Source organism: Saccostrea cucullata, unplaced genomic scaffold, assembly GCF_032062105.1.
Source record: "Saccostrea cucullata isolate Sc308-1 unplaced genomic scaffold, CSIRO_AGI_Scuc_v1 ctg67, whole genome shotgun sequence".
NCBI lineage: Eukaryota > Metazoa > Mollusca > Bivalvia > Ostreida > Ostreidae > Saccostrea > Saccostrea cuccullata.
Genome location: NW_026929387.1, coordinates 98,666 through 124,179, shown reverse-complemented (window position 1 = coordinate 124,179; position 25,514 = coordinate 98,666). Strand labels below are relative to the sequence as shown.

Here is a 25,514-nt window from a genome sequence, read left to right as displayed (position 1 = left end):
CATTGTGTGTGGAGATTTGACGCTTGCCATATTGTTTACACAAAGCTTTGATCATTTATATTATATTAGAGATGTTTAATTTTTTATAAACACGTCTGAAATAAATGTCAGTGGTGCGACCGGAAAATGACATTATCACCGATATAATTCTTCACCACAATTCACATACAGAGCCTTCATCTTACGAAAAGATAGTAATCAATTGATTCTATGTCCTAATTAAATTAATAAATCAATTACATGGGTTGATTAACAATTTCGTCATTAAAAATTAATGACATGCACAGGCAATATATCAGATGTTTAGGAAATTGTTCACAATAAAGAAAAACTACATATATACGTCAGAAAGACTGATAATTCATATAATTCGGTTAAACACTAAAGAAAAATTGAGATACTGAATACATTATCTGATTAATTGTTATATAGACACAGGTCTTTCTGTGTAATCTTTCTATTAACACTAGTCTTGTGGAATTTACACAAAACTTGTCAGAATTATGTTTTGGGGATGGGGTCTACGATCAATGTTGACTAGATTACTTCCACCAAAATCGGCCTCCCTGCTTCCGATTTCTTGACATGTCATGATTAAGCAACAATCAAAGTAGCTTTTATTTGTTTTATTTATTATTTTACAATACATAAACACAACATGACAAACTTACAAAAAAATATGAGACTTCCTGAGAGAGAAAGAAGAAAATTCAAAATGGATCTATTCTTCAAATTTGTTTTTTTTTTCTGAAAACAGATAAAACAATATCTGACATATAAAACTAAAATTAAAAAAAACAAAACAAAAACCCGTTTCATAAATTGGATTTACATAATGGACAGTCTACATTATTGTAGCAATTAATGAGGTGATCTTGCTATTCTGCAACAAGAATTGCTTCCCTTTCGCAAATCTTTTCTACTTTCATTTTCCAACTAAGACGTTGAAAGAGACAGAGAGGTAGAAAGAAGATTGTGTTTTTGACCTCAATAGATGAGGATTACGTCTTAGTCAAGGCAGATTCATCAATATCATATGCCTTTGGTCAAAGTTGAATTGATGAGGGATACATCACATGGCAGGCAATTAGTCAGCAAATTAGTGGTTCCTTCCTTAAAAGTTGCTACTACGCCTCAAGCCATGGCTAACTACGGGGTAGCAACAACAGCAACAAGCACAGTGTGTTACCCAGTCTAATGATGAGACAATTCCCTGGGATGGGGAAAATTCATCATATACAATCTCTATAACACAGGACTACGTATCTTCACAGGAGTGTTCGGTCGAGAAATCTTTTGTGGTGTGCCAGCCCTGGACACTGACGTCATCGAGCAGCGCTCTGGAAGGCTGTCTATAGCACAGTCCACAGCTTCACTTATGTCCTCAAACAATTGAACTCCTTCACGACTGGCAAGGTCAATCAAGTAGGAGCGCCCTCTATTGTAGTCGTCAGCAGCAGCTTTTGTTATCTGTACACAGATACAAACATGATATCAGTGTGTGTCAACAACCTTGACCAAAGGATGATAACAAAGACTATCTGACAATGAATGATTATCATATTTACATGGATTTATAGTTTATCATACTGAAAGCTTGTAACAGTGAATTGACATTTAAAAAATAACTGTTACCTTCTCGCCTCCAATATAGGTGTCTGGTACCATTTTCTGAACACAAAGAACTACTTTGCAACCTTTTCCAATGTAATAACCAGCCTAATGTAAAACAAAGAAGAAAAAAATCAATAATTAAGTACTACATAACACATTTTGTAAATGAATCATTAAAATATTGGTGTTTTTATATTATTATACAAAGGCAGACTGACCTCTATCATGGAGGAGAGAGACCTGGTTTTTCCGGTGATCACGTACAACAGAACTCGACATTTTTCACGGTTGGCCACCTGCATTGGGATGAACTTATGCTTCCACTCAGCTCTGACATGAGGATTGGCATAGGACAAACCATACTTCCTAAAATGTAACAAAGTCTTGATAAGAAAAACAAACTATTTACTGAGGTTTGACATACTTTGTTCTTTTTAATTCTATATTTTTTTTTCTGGACAGGTGCTTGTGCTCACCTGATGGTGGGAATGGCAATATTGTCCCTCCATTCTGAGTCCCCACAGCTTCCCCCTAGGTAGATGTCAAAGGTCGAGTCATACTCTTTGTTACAATCCATACCCAGGGCATGCTGGGACACACCTACGACAATAAAATAGAAAGTAGAGAATAAGATTGTTACAAAACTGGATCATAAATAAAGTTTTCAGTTAAAAAAAAAGACGGGAAAAAAAGAGACTGCGTGTTTTGCTACTTACTTGATGGTAACATATTTCTTGCTATGTCAATGACTCGCTTCCAGACGGACTTTTTCTGTGAGTGGTACTCGGCGAGGATACAACAGAATTCCTCAAAGCTGTAAGTTGTGTTGTCATTACAATGGCCACATCTCTTCAACCAGTTAACGTCTAGATCAAATCCCATGCAGCTCTTATGAGCCAAACAGATCTGTTAAATAAAGGACTTTAAATAAGTACACATGTTCTTTCAAAAGTATTATAATGAAAGAAAGTCTTTGTTTTGTATATTTGATTTCTATTTTAAAGAAGTAAAGACAACTCACATCAGACAGATTGAGTCTCCCATCAGTGGATGTGTTCATGGAGTTAAAAGCCTCTCTGAGCTGACTGTAAGAAAACAAAAGTGAACATTGAACTTTTCTATTTTAAATTTTAAAGAGATTATTGCCAAACAATTATATTACAACTTTGCGATAACTGATAAGTGTTTTTACTTACAGTAAAAGCTCTCCAACTTTAAGAAAGCCATATTTGGTAGGCACTGCTCCTTGTTCTTTACCGAGATCTGATACTGGGATATTCTAGCAACCAAAAAAAAAATAATAAGCACTTGTTTATTCAGGGTTATTTATAGGACTAATGCTCTAGGTTTGTCATGTACATGTTATTTATTTGAAGGTCTTTTTCTGACTTACTTTTTGTATGACATGTGCAGCACATCGCAGGGCTGTGTTGACTTCCTTGAAGACTGGGAGGGCATTTCTTTCAATTAGATCAACCAGAATTTGACGACCTCTTAATATATCATCAAGCTCCCTATGTAACAGGACAGGGATTGTTAGAAATATGCATAAATTTTAAAAAAGTGAAAGTCATTGCTGATGATAATCAATCTTTTATCAAATCTCCAAGATAAATGACAAGCAGAAAAGATAAAATATCTGTGTTAAGCATAAATTTGAAAATTCCTTTTTGATCAAGAGTATCTGTCAAAACTTTTCTTTGATTTCAAATGATAAATCATTTAATGGATCTATAAGTGTTTAAATAATGATCGATTACATACAGGGTGATTTTCCAAATACGTGTAAGTGTAAAATCTGGGACGTATATTTCCAAAAATATAAGGTACAAAAATATTGGAATTACAAAATGTAAATATAAAAAAGAACTACATGAACTTAAAAACCTCAAAGAAATGATTGATTTCCAAATTAAAACACTAAAACTTAAGATTTATTACAGCTTATTACAGTTGTATAATCAAATCATGTAGTTAGAAGAAAAATAAAATTGTGTTCTGGTTTTCACATATTATAAAAAAAAAACTAACAGGAAACTTGAGACATGCGTATAAATTATTATTTTTTTTCTATGAACAAGCTTGACCTTGTGGTTTGATTCCTTACTTTGCTGTGACTCTCTCCTGGTTGAAGTAAACATCTGTGGCATTATAATCATCCATCACTGCTATCACCTGTCTGCCACGTGCTGACAAAATTAGAAACAAACCTCAAATGAACAAAATCCTAAAACACCAGGCAAAAATCTGCAAGTCTTATCAAACATGTCATGTACATCTGACCCAGATAACAAGCATCTCATTTGTCAGCACTATGTAGAAGTCTAATTTTTCCAGCTAATTAACTTTACAATTAAACATTTTGCATACCTTGCTAATATTGTGGCTGATAGTGCAATAAAAGAGCGCATTTTTGGGGGGTCGTAGTTGAAGTAGGATCTTGTATATGTATTTTTTATCCTTACCTGTTAAATATGCTGTTTCTATCATCGAGGACACTGCTCGAGTTCTGTTATCAATCACAAACATCAAAAGATCTGCACTCTAAAAAACATCAAATTCCACAGACTTACACAATGCATTCACTGTTCAAATGTTTACAAGTGACAATAAGCACTTTACTGTCCAATTTATCAATTATGCATTCGACCTTGGGGTCAACAAATATTTAATTTCATGACTCCTTGGTGGCAATAGACATCAATCAGATTTGTTACCTTCACTTCCTTATATTATTTTGTCTATATTTGATAACTACTTAAACATCGGCCATCATTAGTATGCCTCTCTATAATTAAAATTTATTTCCTTTAACAGTACATGTATACATGAATAGGATAACTTTATCGATGGCTTTTTTCCCATGGTTATGAATTAAAATTACTTCATTCACAATTAAATTATATTTTGAATTAAATTTTAATAAATAAACCATAAATAAAATCATTCTATGAACCAAATACAATCCTCTCAAATCATCTAATATTAATCAAATTGTCATCATTCAAGGATTGGTTAATTCAACCACATTAAATTTAAAAAAAAAAAAAATCACTATTTTCTTAAAATCAAATCTTGAACTCTGAGACATTTTCTATTTGTCAAGTTAAGCATGTAGTGGACAGGATGTCCTTTGTATGAACTTTTGTCAAGTACATTTATTTTCCCCCTGTTATACACCACTTATGTAAAAGTTACAAACTATAATCATGTTCCATCAAAGACCATCTTGGTATAAAATAGTTTTAGGACAGAGGTCCTTGTTTAGTGTCTTAATTCAAACGTCATGACCACAAATTTCGACTAACCTCTTTAGCTTGTGCCTCCACTTCCATTAATTCAGGCCGCCATGTCTGAACTTGCTGTAAAAGAAAACAAAAACATATGAATAAATACACCACATTAAGTATTCTTCTTTTCAGAATTGCGGAGTAAAATGTCAAAATTGAAAAATGATAAATTATAGCTCCACTAAATTTATAAAGTGATTTTCATTAATTTTAAAGGTATAAACACTTGAATTTAGAAATGTCAGTGACGTAACAGCAATATGCCAGCTGTCAAACAATGGAATAATTCAGAAATTAGTGAAAGGTCACGATTTGATAAATATACCAAAATAAATGACAACAAGGTCAAATTCCTCGTTTAACTTAGAGTACAGGTACTCCGATAATATTTCTACTTTACATGAAAATTCCTTTGAAAACTAATTAGCAATTTAATAAGAGTTTTTCTACCAATAAACAACACTTGGAGATTTACTCCAAGACAAAATAAAGTGGCATGTTTCCTTATTTTATCCATTAGTATTCCTTTCACCATCTATAAACAGTGCTTGTTGGATAGTGATTTAGTACTGAACTCATTGGAATTTGACAGCAAGATGTCCTTATAAATTAAGAGTAGTTTATAACTTGAGAATAAAAAATATAGTTTAACTACAAAAATAGTTATAGGAGTTCAAATCAAATTTTGTGTCAGAACAATAAATCACTGAAGAAACATTTTAAAATATGTTTTTAAAATGCTAGATAAAGTGTATGTTTTACACCAGTCTCTTTCTCTCTCTTCAGTAAATGAAACTTACTGGATTATAGAAAGTTATTCCTTTTTTCTTGAAGAATGGTATAGCTGCCTCCTGTCTCCATGTGGTGGGATTACAGGAACCACCTAAAAACACTGAAACAAAGGGGAGGATCATAAAAAATTACACTAAAACAAAGGGGTGGAACATAAAAATCACATTAAAACAAAGGGGAGGATCATAAAACTATCACTGTAACAATGGGGGGAATCATAAAATTATCACTGAAACAAAGAGGATGATAAAGACCATTACAATAAAATGAAGGGGAGGATCATACATTGTAAAATTTTCAATGTAATAAAGCTAGGGCATAAAATTATCAATGTATAATGAAGAGGGGAATCATAAAATTTACACTGAAACAATGGGAAGCATTATAAAATTATCACTTAACAAAAGGGTTTATGCAAGCTATTCCCACTTTTTGAGAATCAGGTAGAAAAAGTGAAATTTCATGTGGGAGTAGGTGGAATTTTTGTGTAAACAAATTATTAGTTGAATAAGCATGTCATTACTGTGAAAACAGTAATTATTAAACCACTGGGAGTAGAGGAAAGGTAAATTTGATATTTTAAATTTAAAAATCTGGCTTTTTACTTCTATTTCAATGAGAAATTAGACTTTTTAAATAAAAATAGCAGATAAGTTATTTATTTTTATTCATTAAAAAATCACATTGCAATAGACTGGTGTGTGGTAAAACATTTCATAATATAGAGCATTTTATTTTAAATAAAAAAAATTAATAATAATTACACACATGCAAAAGTATTTCTTTCAGTGAATTTGTATATTTTAAATATTTTTTTTATAAATATATTTGTTTTCTGTCTTAAAATGTACAAAATAATGGTAAAATACAGGTAAATCTATAAATCTATTGTTATTTGCAAGTGGGAATAGGTGGAATTGAGATTTTTAAAAAGTGGGAATAGCTAGAAGACACCAACAAAAGGGAGGGTCAAAAAATTAACACTAACTTATATTGTAAACGAAAGGGGGATCATACAATTTCAAGCTGTAACTTATACTGTTCACACAGGAGGATCATAGAATGAACACTAAAATGAGGGGAGGATCATAAAATTAAAGCTAAAATGAAGGGAGGATCATAAAATTTATACTAAAGCAATAAAAAAAAAGGAGGATTAAAAAATTGGTACTGTTACAAAGGAGAGGTTCAGAAATACATATGTTTTCTTTTCTAATTTTGGAAATTCTATGAATTCAATGCCTTAATAATTTTGCCATGCAATGACATATTCTTGGCTTGTCATTATAATTTAAACACAACAGTATTTCTTAATCATTAATTATATGGGGGAAATTCTTAAATCTACAATAGAAATCTGTAGAGTTTACAGATTTTTTAGTCTCTCACCTTTTCGCTTCCACTTTGAACATTCCATGGTGTCTTGACACTTGTCCTTGTAGAGGGACTTAGGGACTGGGGGCGATAGCCTACAAATATATAGGCACCAGTATAACATACTGCGGACAAACAAATCGTCTTGTCTGTGTACACAGTCATTAATGCATCAACTTTGTCACAAATATGTCATGTCAATTTCACTCGCTGAACAAAGTTTACCCATAGTCCACAATGTCTATACAATTATCTACATCATATAAAATTTATGTAAGACTACTTTGATTAATTCCCTCTATCAACTTAAAATATTATCATTGGTTTTTATCATGAAGTAGATAAACAACATTTCAATTTTTAATTTTATTTTGATGATAGGTTTATTATTATTCATCTTATTAATTAGAGATTTTGTAAACATGTTGTTATTTCATCTGTCTTATCTTAAAAGAAAATTTTCAATACTTCAATCTCATAATAAAATAATTATTGGTGATATTTGTAAAGCCATTATTATTTCCAGGATAAACAATTTTTATTTAACCTATCTGAAAAGAAAATTAATTTTAATACATGATTTATCATTTTATGTTTCTTAACTGCATCTTTATAAAATATTTCTTTCCCTATAAATCAATAATTTAAAAAAATAGATAAAAACTAAGGGAAAAAGGAGTTTAAAAAAAATCCCAACATAAATTACTTACTGTCTTTTGATGTTGACCATTGTTATGTGACTGAAAATTTTCAGTTTCTATTTCACTATGATCCTTAACTGACGATTTATAAACAAGTTAGGTGAATGATAGTTTCAGCTAATATGACTCTGAGATCACAGATAGAAGGTATATAAACATATTTTGTAACACTTGGTTGATTCCTGATGTCATAGAGTGATGGCTTAAACCACATAAAAACGCAGCCTCCACCTTGATTAATGATAAATTACGTCTACATGTGACAATTAATAACGGTATTTACAAGGGCAGGTACTCTATTTTTTACCAAAGGATAAAAAAAAAATCACTTGTTTTTAGATTTTATTTATGAAACTCTTAAAGGTGTCGTCTTTAAATTGAAAAATTTGCTGGAGCATCTATCTATTTTAAGCAATCTGTACCATTTTAAAATTCCGATCATTGGTTATATTTTTAAGGGAATATTTACCAGTTTTAAGCATTCAATCATTTGGATCTTGCAAATTGCTTTTTTGCTTTTCAACAGGAATGTTTATTCATACTTTCAAAATTTATCGCACTTTTACAAACCAACTAAAAAAAAATAAAATTGCTTAATATATTTTTTTAATGCACATGTGATATGCTTTAGAGTACCCACCTCCTGGAGTAATAGTTCTGGAGTTCTGTCACCAGAATACAAAACTCTCCAAAGGTGATGTGGTCCGGCTCACAGGGACTGCCATACTCCACGGCACACTGCACCATCTCGTACACTGCAGAATATAAACAATAACAAAGCTATAAACACACACAAGCCCTGGTTAAAAACAAAAACAAAAGATTTCATCATTCTTTTCTTGTACCAGCAGTCATGCCCGTTGGCTCGGATTTGCTGTACAAGCAACCCACCATAGTGATTTTATACCGACAAACTGGGTCCTACAAGAGATGTATCAGCGTGATCACGCAAAGCTATGACAAGGTAAGTAATTCTGAATTCCTGAATTCTTAATTAGACAAGCACCTGTCAAAAAAGTTTTCAAAACCCCACAGGTAACTTGTTAGCTATTTTTAGCCTCCAATCCTGCGATGAAGAAATTTTACATGGACTAAATTGACCAACTGTGAGTATTTCGCCTTTTAATTTGTTATATAAATTTATCATAATTAGTGCATAAATAAGCAATTGTAACTCATTATCCACATACTTGTTGTCAGCACTTCATTCATTTCTGAGAAAACTCTGTTTTTCTTTGGAAGAATTTGTGTTCATTGAATTTTAAAATGCATTCATATCTAATATCGGCATACATATGTTCATTTGCATTATTACGAAATATTGTGGAGCAATTTCTTTCTTTTTTCCAAGTACGATTCTAATAATAGAACACTAGTTTTGTAATAACCAAATAATTTGTGCTCAATAAAGACAAACCTTATGGCTTCTTCATAATGGACAGACTTAACAAAAACCACAAAATAAGATCAATTGTCAAATGTACTAAATCCTAATAAGTGGTTATAAAAAGTCAAATTGTACTAAATCTTATTGAATGGTTATAAAATGTTAACTTGTACTAAATCTTAATGAGTGGTTATAAAATGTTAAATTGCACTAAATCTTAATGAGTGGTTATAAAAGGTCAAATTGTACTAAATCTTATTGAGTGATTATAAAAAGTTAAATTGTACTAAATCTTAATGAGTGGTTATAAAACATTAAATTGTACTAAATCTTGAAGAGTGGTTATAAAAAGTCAAATTGTACTAAATCTTGATGAGTGTTTATAAAAAAAAAAAAAATACAATAAGATGCATATGCGCATGGTGTTAGAACATCAAATTGCCTCAAATTCAAGATTTTATCTAAATAATACCCAGCAAATTTGTTTGAAATATTTAATACTAATTGTCTTTTAACATTTCTTCTGATTTTGAAGGTTTTTTTTTTTTTAAATAAAATGGATAAGTTTTAATTTTTCTATTAATTAAAAAAGACTTTCAGGAAGAAAATTTTTTTTCATATATAATAAATCCAACTTTTTTAAAATATATTTTCATATTAAATCTGCACAACTTTTACAATTGAACATGATTATAAACCTGATCCAATCAACTGTTATTTCTTTTTATAGGACCCATTGCTGTCCTAGGTTTATTAGGCTTTAATTGTTATAAATAAGACCCTGTTTTACCAATCAAAAGAGGCCTCTTTGTTTTAGCCAGTAAATAGGTAACATAAAATTACACTGATGAATGCATTATCTACATTAACCCATCATCATTACTAGAATTTCTCGAGGTTGTCATTATCCCCTCTTGTTTATATGTCACGTCTTACTTTCTACAATTAAAAAAATGTACTGAATGGCCAGCAGAAATATGAAAAATACATAAACATTCATTTCTTTCTGCATTTGCATATTAGTAACTATTCAATGAATAAATTTTAAACATATGTCAGAGATACAAAATTCAATCCTCAATGCAGTTACATTTAGCTTGTGTGAGAGAGAAAAAACTTCCTCTATATTCTTTTATAAGCATCTCTCTCTCTCTCTTTCTCTCTCTCTCTCTCAAACAAATCAACAGGTTTTTACATTTTATTTTTTAAGTTTTATTTGATGAACAGATGAAGGACCCTCTTTCAACTCTCATAAAATATGACTGTGGATATATCATTATAATAATACAATAACAAGAGATGTTTGTCAAATACTTATGCCCACGCTCCCCCAAAGAATTGGAATTTCTTTTAAGTCCAAGGGGCATAACTCTGTCCAAAATGGTTCAATCGTACCCAAAACACAACTTGATCAAGATATTGTTATGATAAATCTGTATACCAAATTTTATTTCAATATGTGCAACCTCTGCAAAGAAAATGAAAAGAAACTGATACTAAGTGGACCGACATACAGACAACAAGAAGCAATACTTCTTCCCTTCTTCAAAGGGCATAATAATATAATTTTCACCTACATTAATAATCATCTCATTATTTATAACATACGTCATGTAAGATACATACATCTTATCTTTTAGTAAATCAAATTAATAATGGGTTAATTCCATACTTACTATAAACAATTATTTGCATTTTTCCATTTTATATATGAATAAAATTTTTTTTAAATATGTAACTTAATCCATTTTACATATCCTGTGGAATATTTACTAGTGTTTTTTTTTCTCCAATGACCACCTGTCAATATTAGTTTCATTGTTAGGCTATAATTCGGTACAAATGTACTGTGATCATATATTGACTTGTCAGACTGGCATTTTGGGTTTGGGTGATGGGGGTTTTAAAGTGCTCCTGCCTCTCCTGACTTCTGTTGACCTCTGACCTTCCAGGTTAATCACTCTCTCACCAACCTTCACACTACTTATTATTCTCACCTACAATAAAATACTAACGATGACAACCTACACTGTCATAAATCTATCAACACCTCCCCGGTATTTGAATTGCAGATTTTTATTTCTACAATTAGGTGCATGGACAAGATCTAAAGAGCAATATGTTATATGGAAATCTTGAATTTTTTTTGAAACATAATACATGTATAACTGTCAGAAGAGCCATCATCAAAAACCATGTTAAGAAGAAATGTTGTTTAATGACTTACATGTATAAAGTGTTAATAAATGTCTGGGTTTATAAAGGTGACAACAAATTCTGAATAAGTCAGAATGGAACTAAAGCATAATTTGTAGACTTTTGAATGAAAAAAAGAGGATAGCATTCACAGTTTATTGAAGTACAATTATCAACCCTACTATTTCTTTGCTAACATGCTTCAAAAATGCATCTTAAAATAAAAATTGAGAGAGAGATTTAATTACAAAACTTTTCCTCAGTAAAAAAGGAGTAACAAAGGTTTTCAATTTACAAATGTAATTAAAATTAGATGTTAAATCCGCTTACATACTTGCTACACTACTAGATGTTAGTGTAGTGAGTATGAGAGTGGATCTAACATCTTACTTTTATTAGATTGCCAAGGTTTTAATTTTATTATAAGTATCATATGTCTGTCCCCAGCTAAAGCATTCACCTGCAGTTTAAATGAAAGTCTCCCCTGGTCACACAACATCTCATTCTCATTACCTTGTGAGTTGGAGGGGTACAAATTAATGCTGTTGAACACATCTCGGATTAAATGGATTGGCAGTCTTTCATTGCCATCTTGGAATTTGTTGAACACACGTAAGAGGTCCCTACAATAAAATAAGATCCCTAAAGAAATCCATCATTTGTCTGTACATTTATCACAATTAAATCAATCTCTATTTGAGTTACAACAGGCACTGTCAAGTATGTTAACCTAGAACATTAAATAAACACTGTTTTTTATGCATGTTAACCACATGAGAATAGTGAGATCAAAGAGAAAGACATTAAATGTCATACAAAGTTTCTGGGATAATTAATAACCATAGCCTTTATTTGCAGTTGTTCAAGTAGCTATTGGCTAAGAGTATTATTATTCTTTTATAAAAAGCACCAATGATGTTGCCATAACAATACAGACTTTATACAACAAGCCAGTCATGTTTTAAATATATCTAGGACACATTTTTGCAGTAGTTCAACATTTTTGGCCACCAGTATTTAATAACACATTGTATTTTTTTAAAGCTGCGTGCATTAGCCAGAATTTTCTCTCTCCACATAATCATTCTTAATTATATAAACCAATCCATTGCATAATTATTCATTTTTTTGAGCAGTGCCTATTTTGATCAGGTAGATCCAGAATTTTACATTAATAAGCAAAAAGGGACTATGTCAACTTCAAGAGATTCATTGCCAACATTTCACTAGCATAGTACAACCACCATCCAAGACATTTACAATATACAAGTATGTTAACTACAACGTCTGCTTATATCTGAAAATACCTTATTTTTTTCGGTGCATATACACTGATATACCTGCAACAGTTTACAAATTAAAATTATTGCAGAAATGGAAAACATATTTTTAAATCTTGATGAGTCACTTAGGATCTTGCAAGAAAAACACAAAGTTAATTAATCACAAAAACCACAATCTTCAATTATCTCGCCAAGACTTAAAAAAAAAAAACTGCGATGCAGTCAACTGTTTCTGCACAAAACAGCCTTAATAGATAACAAAACAACTTTGATAAACACTAACCTGGTTGTTTTACCCCATACTCGATGTTTACCGTTGCATTTCTCAGCATTTTCCCTCTCATCCTCAGAAAAGATGCTGAGTACAAATGCAACCAAACTGGACATAACCCTCAACCCTCCTTCCCCCTCAACTGCGTCTACTTTCACTTTTGAGAGATACTTATTAACTCGTCCTCTCATTGATTCGTTTTTCTCTCCTCCTCTCAATAACTTGTATTGTAGATCGCCTTGGGCAGTAGGATTATAATCATTTGCCGCGTAACATTATTTATTCAAGGTTTATAAAGAACAAGTTGAAGTAACATAAAACGAAATAACGAATTAAATTAGTGAAACTTGAATCCATCAAGATCTTGAAAACCTGTCAGATCGACATGTTTAGAGTCATGTAACATTGATCCAGGTTTATTTGTGCCAATGTAGATGTAAAGAAACTCTGACACGCTTCTAAATCGAGCAAGATATTGACAAACAAGTTGATGGAACAGGTATATCAACATTCTCATTAAAGTCATGAACTGAGTAGATAAACAGAACATTTACTTAGTATATAGTTAAATTTAATATAAAAACAGAGCTAATTATAACCACTGGTATGAATTGAAACAAATCAAAGTACTACCCTATAGGTCATTATAAAGAGTATAGAATTTAAGAAATGAGGTTGTTGAAAACCATATAACATCAACATATCTGTCATTAAAATTAAATTGTGCTCAGAGCGTGTTATTGAGTAAAAATAAGTTGGGAGACGTAAACACCATTTGTATGGCATGTCAAACGATGCAATATGTTTGATCTTTCCCATTTCCTAGTATATTGTAAAATTTTCCATTTTTATTGTTAAATTCTTCTTTGTATTGTATAATATTCCATTCGTATTTTTTCATTTGGAATTTAAACATTGATTTGCATTCTATATTTTCCATTGGTATTGTAGAAAATCATTTGTATTCCACAGTTTTTTATTTGTATAATTTATTCTATATTTTCCATTTGCATTTTATATTTTTTGTGGAATGTTCATTTATTTCGAAACGAAGGATTTCACTGGTCTAGTTTTAGTTCGTATAGACTCAGTGTTCAAAACAAGCGATATGTTTCGGGTGCCCAACACAAACTGGGACTGTTATTGGATTCGGGGGGGGGGGGTATTCTGTCGAATCAGATTATTTTTATTTTAATTCCCTCACAGGAAAGGATATTTGATTCTAAGATTAACAGAATCAAGGAAAAATACTTGCCCAAACGCACCCTCTCATGTGTAGGGTGTGTGTGAGGGTGTGTGTGTGTGTTTAAAAGAGGGGAGGGGGGGGGGTTCATCACCATTTGCCAAATATTTTCCAATATTTCATATCTGTTATATAAGGATTTTTTGTACATAATGTTATCCTTCCTGAAGTTTCGTAATTTATAACAGTCGGTTTACACGCATACCCCAATTGTTATTTTAAAAATAATGATGAAAGTTGGATCTAAGACACTGTTTTTCTTTTTCTTTTCTTTTTTGTTATTAAAAAGGAGGGATCGCATTAGCTTAATCATTATATATACTTAAAGCTCATTTAATTTTATAATCAAGTAAAGAAATGAGACAGATGAAAAACTGTACACGTAACTTAAATATTTATCATGAAATATGAAGACAATGAACAATTATTAACCATCAAGCTCAAAAGTTCATTGGAACAATACTAAAGGAAAGCAGCTCTAAAACATAAAAATGGGATCAGGTGCCATGGAGTCGTAAGCATCCCATTGTCTATCGGTTATTTACGGGACAGATATTTTGGTCTAGTGATGGTTAAAAATATATAGAATATATTAGATTATATATATTTTTTAAAAAAATCTTTCTAACCCGTTATGCTGAAATATTAGATTGTAAATCTTCTCTATATCATACAGAAAACTGTAAATGGTTTAGGTTATATAGCAGACATATCATCAATAAAACTTACGAAGTCCTGTCATTTGTTCCAGTAAATATTCAATGGCATTTTCCTAAAAAAAAAATTATTATCACTTGTTGCATTTTCTTCTGCGATTTGTGTAATACGTATTGAGTAATCCCTTACTTTTTTCTGTAAAGTCATTTATCGAGGCCTTGTGTATGCATAAATCATGACAATACTCTACATAAAATTATTTGATAATTTCATTAACATATAATTATGTTAAACCTTTACATTTTGCAAAAAGAAAAAAAATTCTAGATTGAGTAATTTAAGGATAGAAATATTTGAATGTCGATTAATTCAATGTACACAGTGTAGATCTAAAGGGGCATGGGCACAGTTTCAACTAAAAAAAATTTTAATCAATTTTAATGTTTTTAATACCTAACTAAGGCAGTTCTAATGATCAGCAAAAATTTTAACACCAAGTGTTGATTTACAAAGGAGATACAGAACTAAGAATTCTTCATAATGTAAACAAGGCTCGTGCTTTGTTTTTGTTTACATGTAGAAAATATCATGTTTATAACAAAACGAGATTCAGCAAATCACTAGAAACTGTCTAATTGCATTTAGAATGAACTTCTTTATTGAAAAAATCTGTTTTGAACGAACATATATCTGCATGTTTAACCTATGTAAACAAAAAATGGCACATAACAAAGGTTGGGAGCTCTAAAACTGTCTTGTAGCTCGACAACTGAAATTCAAAATTTTGATGATCATCTGAAATATCTTTGATAAGTATTTGTAAACATAAAATATGGAATGAATTTTTTTGGCTGCAACTGTGTCCGTGCCCCTTTAACAACAGTTAAATGTATTTTGAATAGAGCAGTCGGCTTATGGTATACTAGCACATGTATTTTAAGTAAATAACTTCTAATAAATGGCACAACATTTTTTTGGAAAATAAACAAAAATAAAATTATAAAATATGACATGATGCGTTTTGTTCCTATGAAAAAGCGCAGGGAATTGCATGTTCAGGTTGTCCTTCCTGGAATGAAGAGTGAAAGGAATCACTGCCACAGAATGTAACGAAATAATGATTATTTTCCTTTTCTTGAAATTCAGTCAATACCTCGTGTGAATTTTTTTTTTTAGTTTACAAAATACATAAAAACAATCTTTTATTATAAAAATTAGTTACCGGTAAATTACTAAGGCGATTTAAAAGTTTTTTTTAGTTAAAACGTAAAAAAGAAAAAATCTCAACACGACAAGTTGTTATTTCTTAAATAACTGAACGATATTCTTTATCACTAGTAGACGTTTTTAGCTCAGACTCGAGTGAGCTTTTCTGATCAAAATTTGTAATTTATAACAGTTGGCGATTTACACGCATTGTCGCCTTTTCACATTTTATTTTAAAAATAATGAGAAATTTCAACCAAACTTGCCACAAGTATCCTTGGGTAATTAAAGGCAATTCAAATTTGTTCAAATGAAGGGCCACGTCCTCTTCCAAGGGGAGATAATTATGAATTAGTGAAAAATTAATGACATTCAAAAACATTTTTCTCAAGAACCACAGGACCAGGCAAGATGAAACTCAGGTGGAAACAGGTAGTGTAGATTCAAGTTTCTTCAAATCATGACTCTCAGGGGTAGGGTGGGGCCACAAAGGGGGATCAACGTTTCACATAGGAAATCATAGAAAAAAAACCCTTTGAAATTCCTCTCAAAAACAGCAAAGCCATGATTGGTCATAATTATATGGAAGCATCCTCTGGTAGTGTAGATTCAAGTTTGTTCAAATCAAGACCCCCGGGGTAAGATCGGGCCACAAAGGTCACGGTGTAGTACCTAAACGGCTGCTATCGGAACAAAACCGCGTTCAGTGCTGCTATTCGAAAATTTTACGGCTGCTAGCAGAAATAAAAATATATAGAATATATTACAACATAGTTTTACAGTGAAATCATGACCCCAAATCAAGATAGTACTGAAAAGTCCGGGTGCACGGAACAAGTAAGGTATTTCTATAGATGTTGTCATGTGTAATTTGCAGAAAACCCTCTAATAATTTAGAATTATATAATTTCCGAAGCATGTAAAATCTTCATTATAAATACCCAGTTTTCATGGCTTTTTTACATCATCTATTATTCAGATTGTGGGTATTTTGGTATTTGAAGATGCGTAATCAATAATAATTGTTAGAAATAATTCTTTAAAATTGACAAGTGTATTTTAAAAGAGATTTTTGGACAAAACACGATTTTTTAAAGTTACGTGTATGCATAAATCATGACAATCACATATATTGCAATTAATAACTGAAAACATCGCAGCGGCTGCTATTTGAAAATGTTCCTTATTAACAGAGATGTGAAACAAAAAAAGCAAATTCTAAAATTTACATTTTAAAATATTTGCATGTGAAATAAGATTATATTCACTTTTACAAACTACTCAGGGGTGTAACTTCGATTTTGAAAAAGGGGGGGGGGCAGAAAAATTCAAATCTATTTTTTAAAAAAACATTTAATCAATTTTAATGTTTTTAATACTGCAATAAAAAAGGGGGCCTTCAATGAAAATTTTCAATATAGTAAATGTTATGCTTTACAAAGCCAGCAGACCTTTCAATAAACATTTTAGAAAGTAAAGGTTATGCTTGAAACAAATTGTGGAGGGGGGGGGGGGGGTCGTGCTTTGTTTTTTTTTAAAAGTAGAAAATATCATGTTGCTACACAAATCAAAAAGAAAGCTTTACAAAGGACAAATCAATTTGAAATAGCATATAATATATTTTTACATTTTACAATCATTAATTTTCTTTAAAACCTTTCTTAAAATCTTTGTTTTTGTAGCCTACATATATCTTAAACATGTTTAATATCTGAAAAGTTTAAAACATTGTCAAAACAAATTTCTAATTCCATATTTCTTTCTTACGGTGATGCATTTGTTCGTTGTATGAATTCTAACATTATTGATGATCATCTGAAATATCTTTCCCCCATTAGGCTTTGTAAACTTTAAATTATATAGGCAATGAATTTTTTTGACAAGTGTCCCCCCCCCCCCTCCCGAAAGAAAGCGTGGTTTTTATATAGATGTTTTCCACTTCTTTTTACTGTCATTTTTTTTGTAAATTGACTTAATATATTTCATTAAAATAATTGTTGGACTCTAGGAGTCTTTGACACTACTACAGCAAAGATTCTTTTAAAAAATATCAAAAAATTCTCTTAACAAAAAGGGAGGAATTAGCAACAACCTTCAACGTGCTTTACCCGATGCACATGTACAGTATTTGAACGTCCTATATATACGTATACAATTCGTAATAAATGTAAGCTCCTATGTACATACGTTATTGTCCACGTTTTACTCTTATGTACATTGTGTACTTTACATGTACTTGAGAAATTATCAACGTTGGACAGCAAAACTTTATAACTTTATTTGAGCTGTATTCATTAATCAATTCATATTTTTTTTAAAATCAGATATAGAATTTTTTTTTTTATGCTTGGATTCAAAATGGGTTGCGTAAAAACAATAAGATCTTTTTTGTGAAAAATTATATATGATTTTTTAAATTCCAAATCGTAAATTTAATCAAGTTTTTTTTAATTACATACCTGAAATATAATAAATTGAATGGTCACATGATTAAATGACCAACACAAAACTTTAACAGTTGTGTGTTTGTGTGCGCACATGTGCCATAGGCGTCGGAAGCAAATTGAAAGTGGGGGAGGGGGGGGGGAGGTACACCAATAAAAAAAAAATTTGCCAAAGTTTAATCATTAAGAAAGTATATAGTTTTCTTAACTATAATTGCATGACATATGTAAATTAAGGATGTGATTTCATGAAATTTAAAAACTTAAACCTTTTCCAAAGTAACCGGTTGCCGGTTGTCTAATGGCAATCAAATTTGTTATAAAAACGCTCTAGCTTTTAAGAAACCCATCAAAGTGGACAATGATATAAAATAACCAATACTATTTACAAATACACAACGAACTGTCGATTCATTTTTATCAAATATCTAAAACATCTGACGCAATTTTAAAATATTTCGTACGTGCATGTAAATGTGTCCAACGCTTTCGACAGTTTTCGTCTCATATATCAGCAATTCTTTAATTCATTAAAATTCTAAATATACATGTTAGTTTCAAAATATAATTAACGTTCCGTAAGGGTGGAATAGCATCTAAACTTTAATAATTGAATTATTGACCATTTTGTTGAGCCAAAATTTTTTTCCACTAGCAACCGCTCAATTTTCAGATAGCAGTGATGAACGCGCAATTTTTTCTGATAGCAACCGTTTAGGTACTACACCGTGAAGGTGATAAAAGTACAAACATAGGAATACGTAGAGAAAAATCTTTAAAAATCTTCTTCCCAAGAACAGCAAAGCCATGATGTTTTTAGGATGGGGCCACAATGGGGGATCAAATTTCAACATAGGAATACATATAGGAAAAATCTTTAAAATCAACATAGAAAATTCTTCACAAGAACAACAAAGCCGTGCTTGATCAGCAATATAAAAATATCAAAATAAGTATAAATTTAAGTTTGTTCACCCCCCTTCCCCCTGAACTCACTTTTATATTTAAACTTTCAAATATGGAACTGGTTTTTGCTTTTACCTAGCTAGTTGCTCAGGTGAGCGATGTGGCCCCTGGGCCTCTTGTTTTATTTCGAAATGCTAATTTGTGATTCACAAAATAAAGTGACTTTAACTGGCTGTAAAAAACATTTTAAATAAATTACAAGTGACATACATGGTATACAGTGGAAATTATCATAAGCTACGCCATTGACTGTGTACATTCAATTTATACAAGGGTTCTTTTGGATGAACTTGGTAATTTTCATGAATAAAAAGAACAAAAGTAGAAGTAAATAAAACTTATTCAAAATTGAAGATTAAATAAGAATTTATTTATTATTTTATATAAAAAGTGAATTAGAAAAAATGAACAGTACTTAATCATCAAAAGTAGTTAAACATGTATAAATGAAACATGAATTAGTGCCAAGAAGCACACGGCGGATGTGACGGGCCGGCAGGGGTTGCTCACTCCTCCATGACACCTGATCCCATCTCTGATGTTTTAGAGGTTCGTGTTTGCTTTGCACCTGTTTTGTATTGTTTGATGGACTTTTGAGTATGAATATTGTCCATCTCCATATATCCCATGCAGAGAAATAATTGTAAGAAAAATCTTTGGTCTCCATATCACAAAGACCGAGGTTAGTCAAATTAAGGACAGATGATACAAACAAAAAAATGGATGCCTGGATTGGTATATATTGTTTGACCTAATTTCATTGCAAATGATGTAAATAATAATTTTCTAGAATATAAAGAAATTGTAAACCTTCTGTGATGTTCAAAATTCAACCCTTCTGATATCATCCTTATTATTCTATACAAATATTTTTCACTTCAAATTCCATTTTTGTGAAACTTTGAATAAAAAATTAAAACTACGCAGTGAAACTTATTTATTTTAATCATTAAAACATTACCTAAGTCGTTATTTTCAAAATTTCTGACAAAAGTTTGTTTGTATCATCTGTCCTTAATATATATGTATTAGCATATCCATAACGAGTGCCCGTGGGATTCTCTGAAAAGGATGGATGAAATTGGCCGAATGCTTCCGGAGAAGAAGACAAAGTTAAAAGTTAACTTTGAGGAAAACAACGGCGATGTCGACATACAAAGGACAGATTTCTTTGGTTAGAAAAGGTAATCTACAAATTGATATCAAAGTATCATTAAGTCAAATGCTGACTGTCGTTTTTCATACGAATTATTATTATTATTATTATCCCGTTATTTCCCGATCTGACAAGGAACACAAGGCGGGTGTGACCGGTCGGAGCAGTCCTACATGGCAAATAATCCAGTCTGTGATGTTTTAGAGGTTCATGTTTGCTCTGCTCCTGATTTGTATCGTTTGAATGTACTTTTGAGCTTGAATATGTTCATTATCTTCACATATTTCATAGCTGTGTTGTGCAGACCAATCTTCTCAAATCTCTCGATCCAGAAAATCTCTTTAGTCGGGCATTGGGGACCAGAGGCTCAATGTTAAAGATAACATGTCTTTCATGTTGTTTTTGAAAAAAAAATCTGAAGAACTTGAGAAAATCTGTAATTACATTGTATGATTTAAACAACCAATAATCACAATAAATAAATTACTAGGATTTATGACATTTTTATATCTGAGTGCTTCTTCAATTAAAAAAAATAGATTCTTTGTAGATCACGTTGGTTTTCAATAAACTTTTTAAAAAATTTATATATCACCACGAATTTTGCAACTTTTCCTAGCCGACTTTTTAAAACTTTCTTATAAAGACATTCCATTAAAACCTTTACACAAGGAGAGAAAAAAATCTGAAAACACTCAATTCTCCATTTTGATATAGCGTTGCTGTTGTCATTTGTTTTAATTTATTCATATTTCGAATATACCAAAATTCGAAATAAAAGACATCAGGCAGCCTGCAGTATCTATAAAACATATGGAGATAACGAACAGTATTCAAGATCAAAAGTCCATAGAACAATACAAAAAAGGAGCAGAGCAAACACAGACCCCCAAAACATCAGAGGTGGGATCAGGTGCCCTGAAGGAGTGAGCAACCCCTGCCGACTGGTCACACCCGCCGTCTGCTCCTTGTCATGATCGGGAAATAACGGGAAAATCCGTCGTCAAATCAGTGTATAAATGGACTAACAATTAGTATGAAAAACGTCAGTCAGTATTTGACTCAATGAAAAATTGTATTTGCTGACAAGATCATCGTATCAACCATAGAACATATGAAATGATGACTTTAAACAAGACTGCTGATATTTTTGTATCGTCAACTTGTTTTTCAATAATTTACCCCGTTTTAGAAATTGTTCATACGCAGAGCATGTCCTTGCGTATCGAATCAACTGAGATATATTAACTCCGTATGCAGGTGTTGAAGGTATATTGTTGCATAAGTAAGGGAAGTTGACGACAAAAAAGTCATCACGTTTATCATACAGCTTGGATGTTAGATTACCATTAATGTATTTTTCAAGTGAAATATCTAAATATGAAACAGAGATGTCAGATTTTGTGGTATCTTTTATCTCAAGCTCACCAGGATACATCGTATCAACATAAGAATGGAATTACCATTGTTAATCGACAATACGTCGTCGATATATCTAAATTGAAGGACTGGTCTCCAAAAACAACATGGATATTGTCAATCAGAAATTCAAGCATCTTTTTTATGTCGATTTCAGAGTACTTCTGTGTGCAATCAGAATAATTTTTAACAAAATAATTTTGCAAATGACCAATGACAAGGTAAGTAAATTTACAAGTTCCATTTTTATTGAAAAAACAGCTGTCAATGATATCAAAAAGCCTGGACTTTTTATCATGGGGAATGGCTGTATATGAAGTTGAAAAGTTGTAAGTTTTTAAGCTGTTGATTTTGGTAAAATCTTGTGATTTCAAATTGCTGAAAAGTTCCTTTGAATTTTTAAGTTTCCACATCTGATTTACACCACATCTTGAATATAATGTTGCACTGTACTCTGAAGTTTCTCTTTCACTACTGTTTATATCTTAGTTACTGGAACCCGCTATGTATCTTTGTTTGTAAGGATTCTTATGAAGTTTCAGGATCCAATATATTTATAATATGGCAGTTCGAATTCAGTTTGCTTCTTTGGGATATTAAAATATATCTATTATATATTTGGATGGTGTACTGACTGAAGCCATTCTAGACAAACTAACATCTCAACTACCAGTACTGTATATGAAAAACAAGAATTCATATTTTACATTACTAACTTTTCTTTTTACCAAAAAGAAATCCAATGGACTGCTAACAAGCTACATTGTAAGTACTTCGAACATAGAATATGAAAAATAACAATGTAATCAAGATTGTTCAAGTCCAGTCACATTGACTTATATGTCAGGAACTTGTTTTGGTAAAAAAAAAAAAGACATTAGTTAGAACATGCCGTCGCGTTTCGAATTTGAAGTTCAGATTTTTTTTTTAGAAATCGAAGATGAAATGAAAAGTAAAAAGAATACTGAGTATGTCAACCTTTTTTATGCTATTGCAAACTTCAAAATTCTGTCATGACCACAATGTTTATGGCTATACTGGTATAGGGACTTGTTTACAAAGGTTTCTCTGGTTTATTGTTCAGAAAATGAAACTGAGAACATCTGCATATGGTGTCCTTTATGATCAAACAACTGGGTGAAAGGACAAAATCATTTTTGTTATCCTATTGGTTGAATCAAATTTTTTAATCCAGTCAGAGACAACTGTAACACCTCATTTACTTGATTAGAAAAGTGAACACTTAATAAATGCATGCTCTTACAGAGAAAAATTGTTTAGTATGAAAACAATCCGTTTTCAAAAAAGTAAAAAAAAAATATGACGTCTTGACACAATTAATAGTTTTAAAGAAAGTTTGGTCACATATGCCGTCTTAATTAGAAGTTAAATTTTGAGTGTATCAAAAGTTCAATAGTACTGATGTCTTGTGTTCCTGATAATAATGTCATTACATGATTTCTGGGCAGTTGATGCCAAATTGTAATCCTTGAAAATCTATACCTGATACACTGTTTATGGAACTCTTCGATATATTAGTATAATATCTGTATAACCATTTCTAAAGATATTTCTTAACTTTTGTTATATCTGTATAACACCATTGAGGAATTTGTTATCTAATATATGTACATGTATAACATCCATTCCAAACAAACTTTATAAGGATCTTTTTTTATCATATCTTTTTTTACCCGTATGATATCTATTCCTGACAGACCTTTAAGGACCTCTTCATATCTAATATTTATATAACATCTATTCCAAACAATATATTAATGTGATATATATTATATTTTCATAACATCTAATCCCAATAAACCTTCTAAGTATTTCTTCATGATCTCATACTTTATTTTCATTCCTTTTGATTGGTTTTTCTACCGGGAAGTGGTGGGGACTCCACATGAGTGAAAAATTCTTTAGAGGGACGTTACACATATAATCAATCAATGTTTTTTTTCATTCCTATGTCTAATAATATCTATTCCAAAATTTAGTGGGTCAGTTAAAATCTGTATAACATCTATTCCAAACTATCTTTTGAGTACATCAATACACAACGAAACCTTAAGATTTTCTTTTTTTGTTAATACTGGATAACGAATACCAAACAAACGTTTACAAATTTCTTCTTTATCTTATATTTGTATAACAACTATTCCAAGCAAACCTTTTGAAAAGAATAAAAATCAAAACGATTTTTAAGGATCACTTCCTTATGTAATATTTGTATAATTTCTATCCCATACGAACTTTTTGGTGAAAACTTACACCTACTTACCTTATATCTATGTTATACGTCAATTAAAGCAAACACGGACCTCCAAATGTAGAACATTCTCCTTACAGTTTGTATCATTGAATTGACAATATGATTCGCAAAATGTTGATTAATGGAAAATGTTGAAATTGTTGTTTCTTTAACTTATTTGTCAATGCATGCCTAGTTTTAGAGGATGTTATTCTGTATCGAATGGAATGGGAAACTTGAATTCCATATGCAAGTGATAATGGTACGTAGCTTTATAACTATAAGGGAAGTTGTCGTTAAAAAAAGTTAGAGTCATTTTAAAATCAGTTCCCAACATACTTTTTAAAAAATCTCTTCTTTACCTAACATTACATTTAGATAACTTTTATTTCAAACTTACTTTTTAAGGATTTTTTCTTTACATAATAAAGTATAATAGTCGTTAAAACTTTTTAATACTTTTTCAGAGTATTTCCTACCTAATCTTATTTCTGTAAAAATATAATTATATATTTTTTTTTCAAACGCCTTTTCAATAATCTCTTCTTAAATGCTGAAAAGCTGTTCTCAGACATGTATACTAATGGAACAATTTAAGAAGGGGTGTTGACGTGACTTTCCACATTTATTGCTACATTATTATTACAACATTCATGTAAAGGTTTTATACATATTACATTTTACGTATACATTTATCCATATCTTTTGAATTACAATTCCAGAAAATTTAATTTACATACAATGTAAGAAAAAATATAAATGGATATAGATCTAACGCAATATAAAAAGTAAAAAGAAAGAAAGTTGAATTGGGTCGATCAGCCCTTTAAAAAATAATTGTATCACTGATTGTATTCGTTGGGCAATATAATATTCAATTTTATATTGTATTATTATTATTGTTTAAATTCATTAATAATATATGTACATAGTCATTTCCAATTCTCTACAATGTAATAGGAAGGTATCTTTTTTATTTTCAAAACTTAGTATTTTTAATGAATGATGAATGTAATAATAGATATGAGTTAAGACAAAAATTAAAAAAAAAAATTCCAAAGACTTATTGCTTAAACATCGACGTGTTTCTCTTCCTTAAACTACCAAGCAATCCAATTTTACGGTTCCTACACTATGAGAGGCACCTTTATAAATATGAAACTCTCTGTACAATTATACGGTGTATACCCAGTGTCCTCTAGGGTCCCTGATCCCACTTCTGATGTTTTAGAGATCCGTGCTTGCTCTGTTTCCGACTGGA

At 31.0% G+C, this 25,514-nt stretch overlaps 1 protein-coding gene across 3 annotated transcripts; it reads right to left on the bottom strand.

The window, feature by feature from the left end:
- Positions 1–611: 611 nt before the first annotated feature.
- LOC134280725 (uncharacterized) lies at positions 612–24,323 on the bottom strand. 3 transcript variants are annotated; one of them, XM_062763174.1, is made up of 17 exons: positions 12,921–13,122; positions 12,662–12,694; positions 11,868–11,977; positions 8,412–8,526; positions 7,086–7,165; positions 5,705–5,796; positions 4,923–4,976; positions 4,080–4,158; positions 3,722–3,803; positions 3,008–3,128; positions 2,811–2,893; positions 2,636–2,699; positions 2,331–2,520; positions 2,091–2,214; positions 1,833–1,980; positions 1,636–1,719; positions 612–1,470 (listed from the first exon to the last, which is right to left on the bottom strand). In XM_062763174.1, the coding sequence occupies exons 1-17, from the start codon at positions 13,097–13,099 to the stop codon at positions 1,246–1,248; spliced, it is 1,863 nt and encodes a 620-aa protein (XP_062619158.1). In that variant the 5' UTR covers positions 13,100–13,122; the 3' UTR covers positions 612–1,245. The 3 variants fall into 3 exon arrangements, with proteins under 3 accessions (XP_062619158.1, XP_062619160.1, XP_062619159.1); XM_062763176.1 differs by lacking the exons at positions 12,662–12,694; positions 12,921–13,122 and adding an exon at positions 24,284–24,323; XM_062763175.1 differs by lacking the exon at positions 12,662–12,694.
- Positions 24,324–25,514: the final 1,191 nt, after the last annotated feature.

What these genes read in the sequence shown, in the direction of transcription:
- LOC134280725 (XM_062763174.1), bottom strand. Translation starts at nt 13,099, where the DNA reads ATGAGAGGACGAGTTAATAAGTATCTCTCAAAAGTGAAAGTAGACGCA. An exon ending in TATGCACCGAAAAAAATAAG is followed by an intron (nt 11,978 to 12,661) that starts GTATTTTCAGAT and finishes ATTTTATTGTAG; the next exon opens with GGACCTCTTACGTGTGTTCA. An exon ending in CTGCACATGTCATACAAAAA is followed by an intron (nt 2,894 to 3,007) that starts GTAAGTCAGAAA and finishes TTTGGTTGCTAG; the next exon opens with AATATCCCAGTATCAGATCT.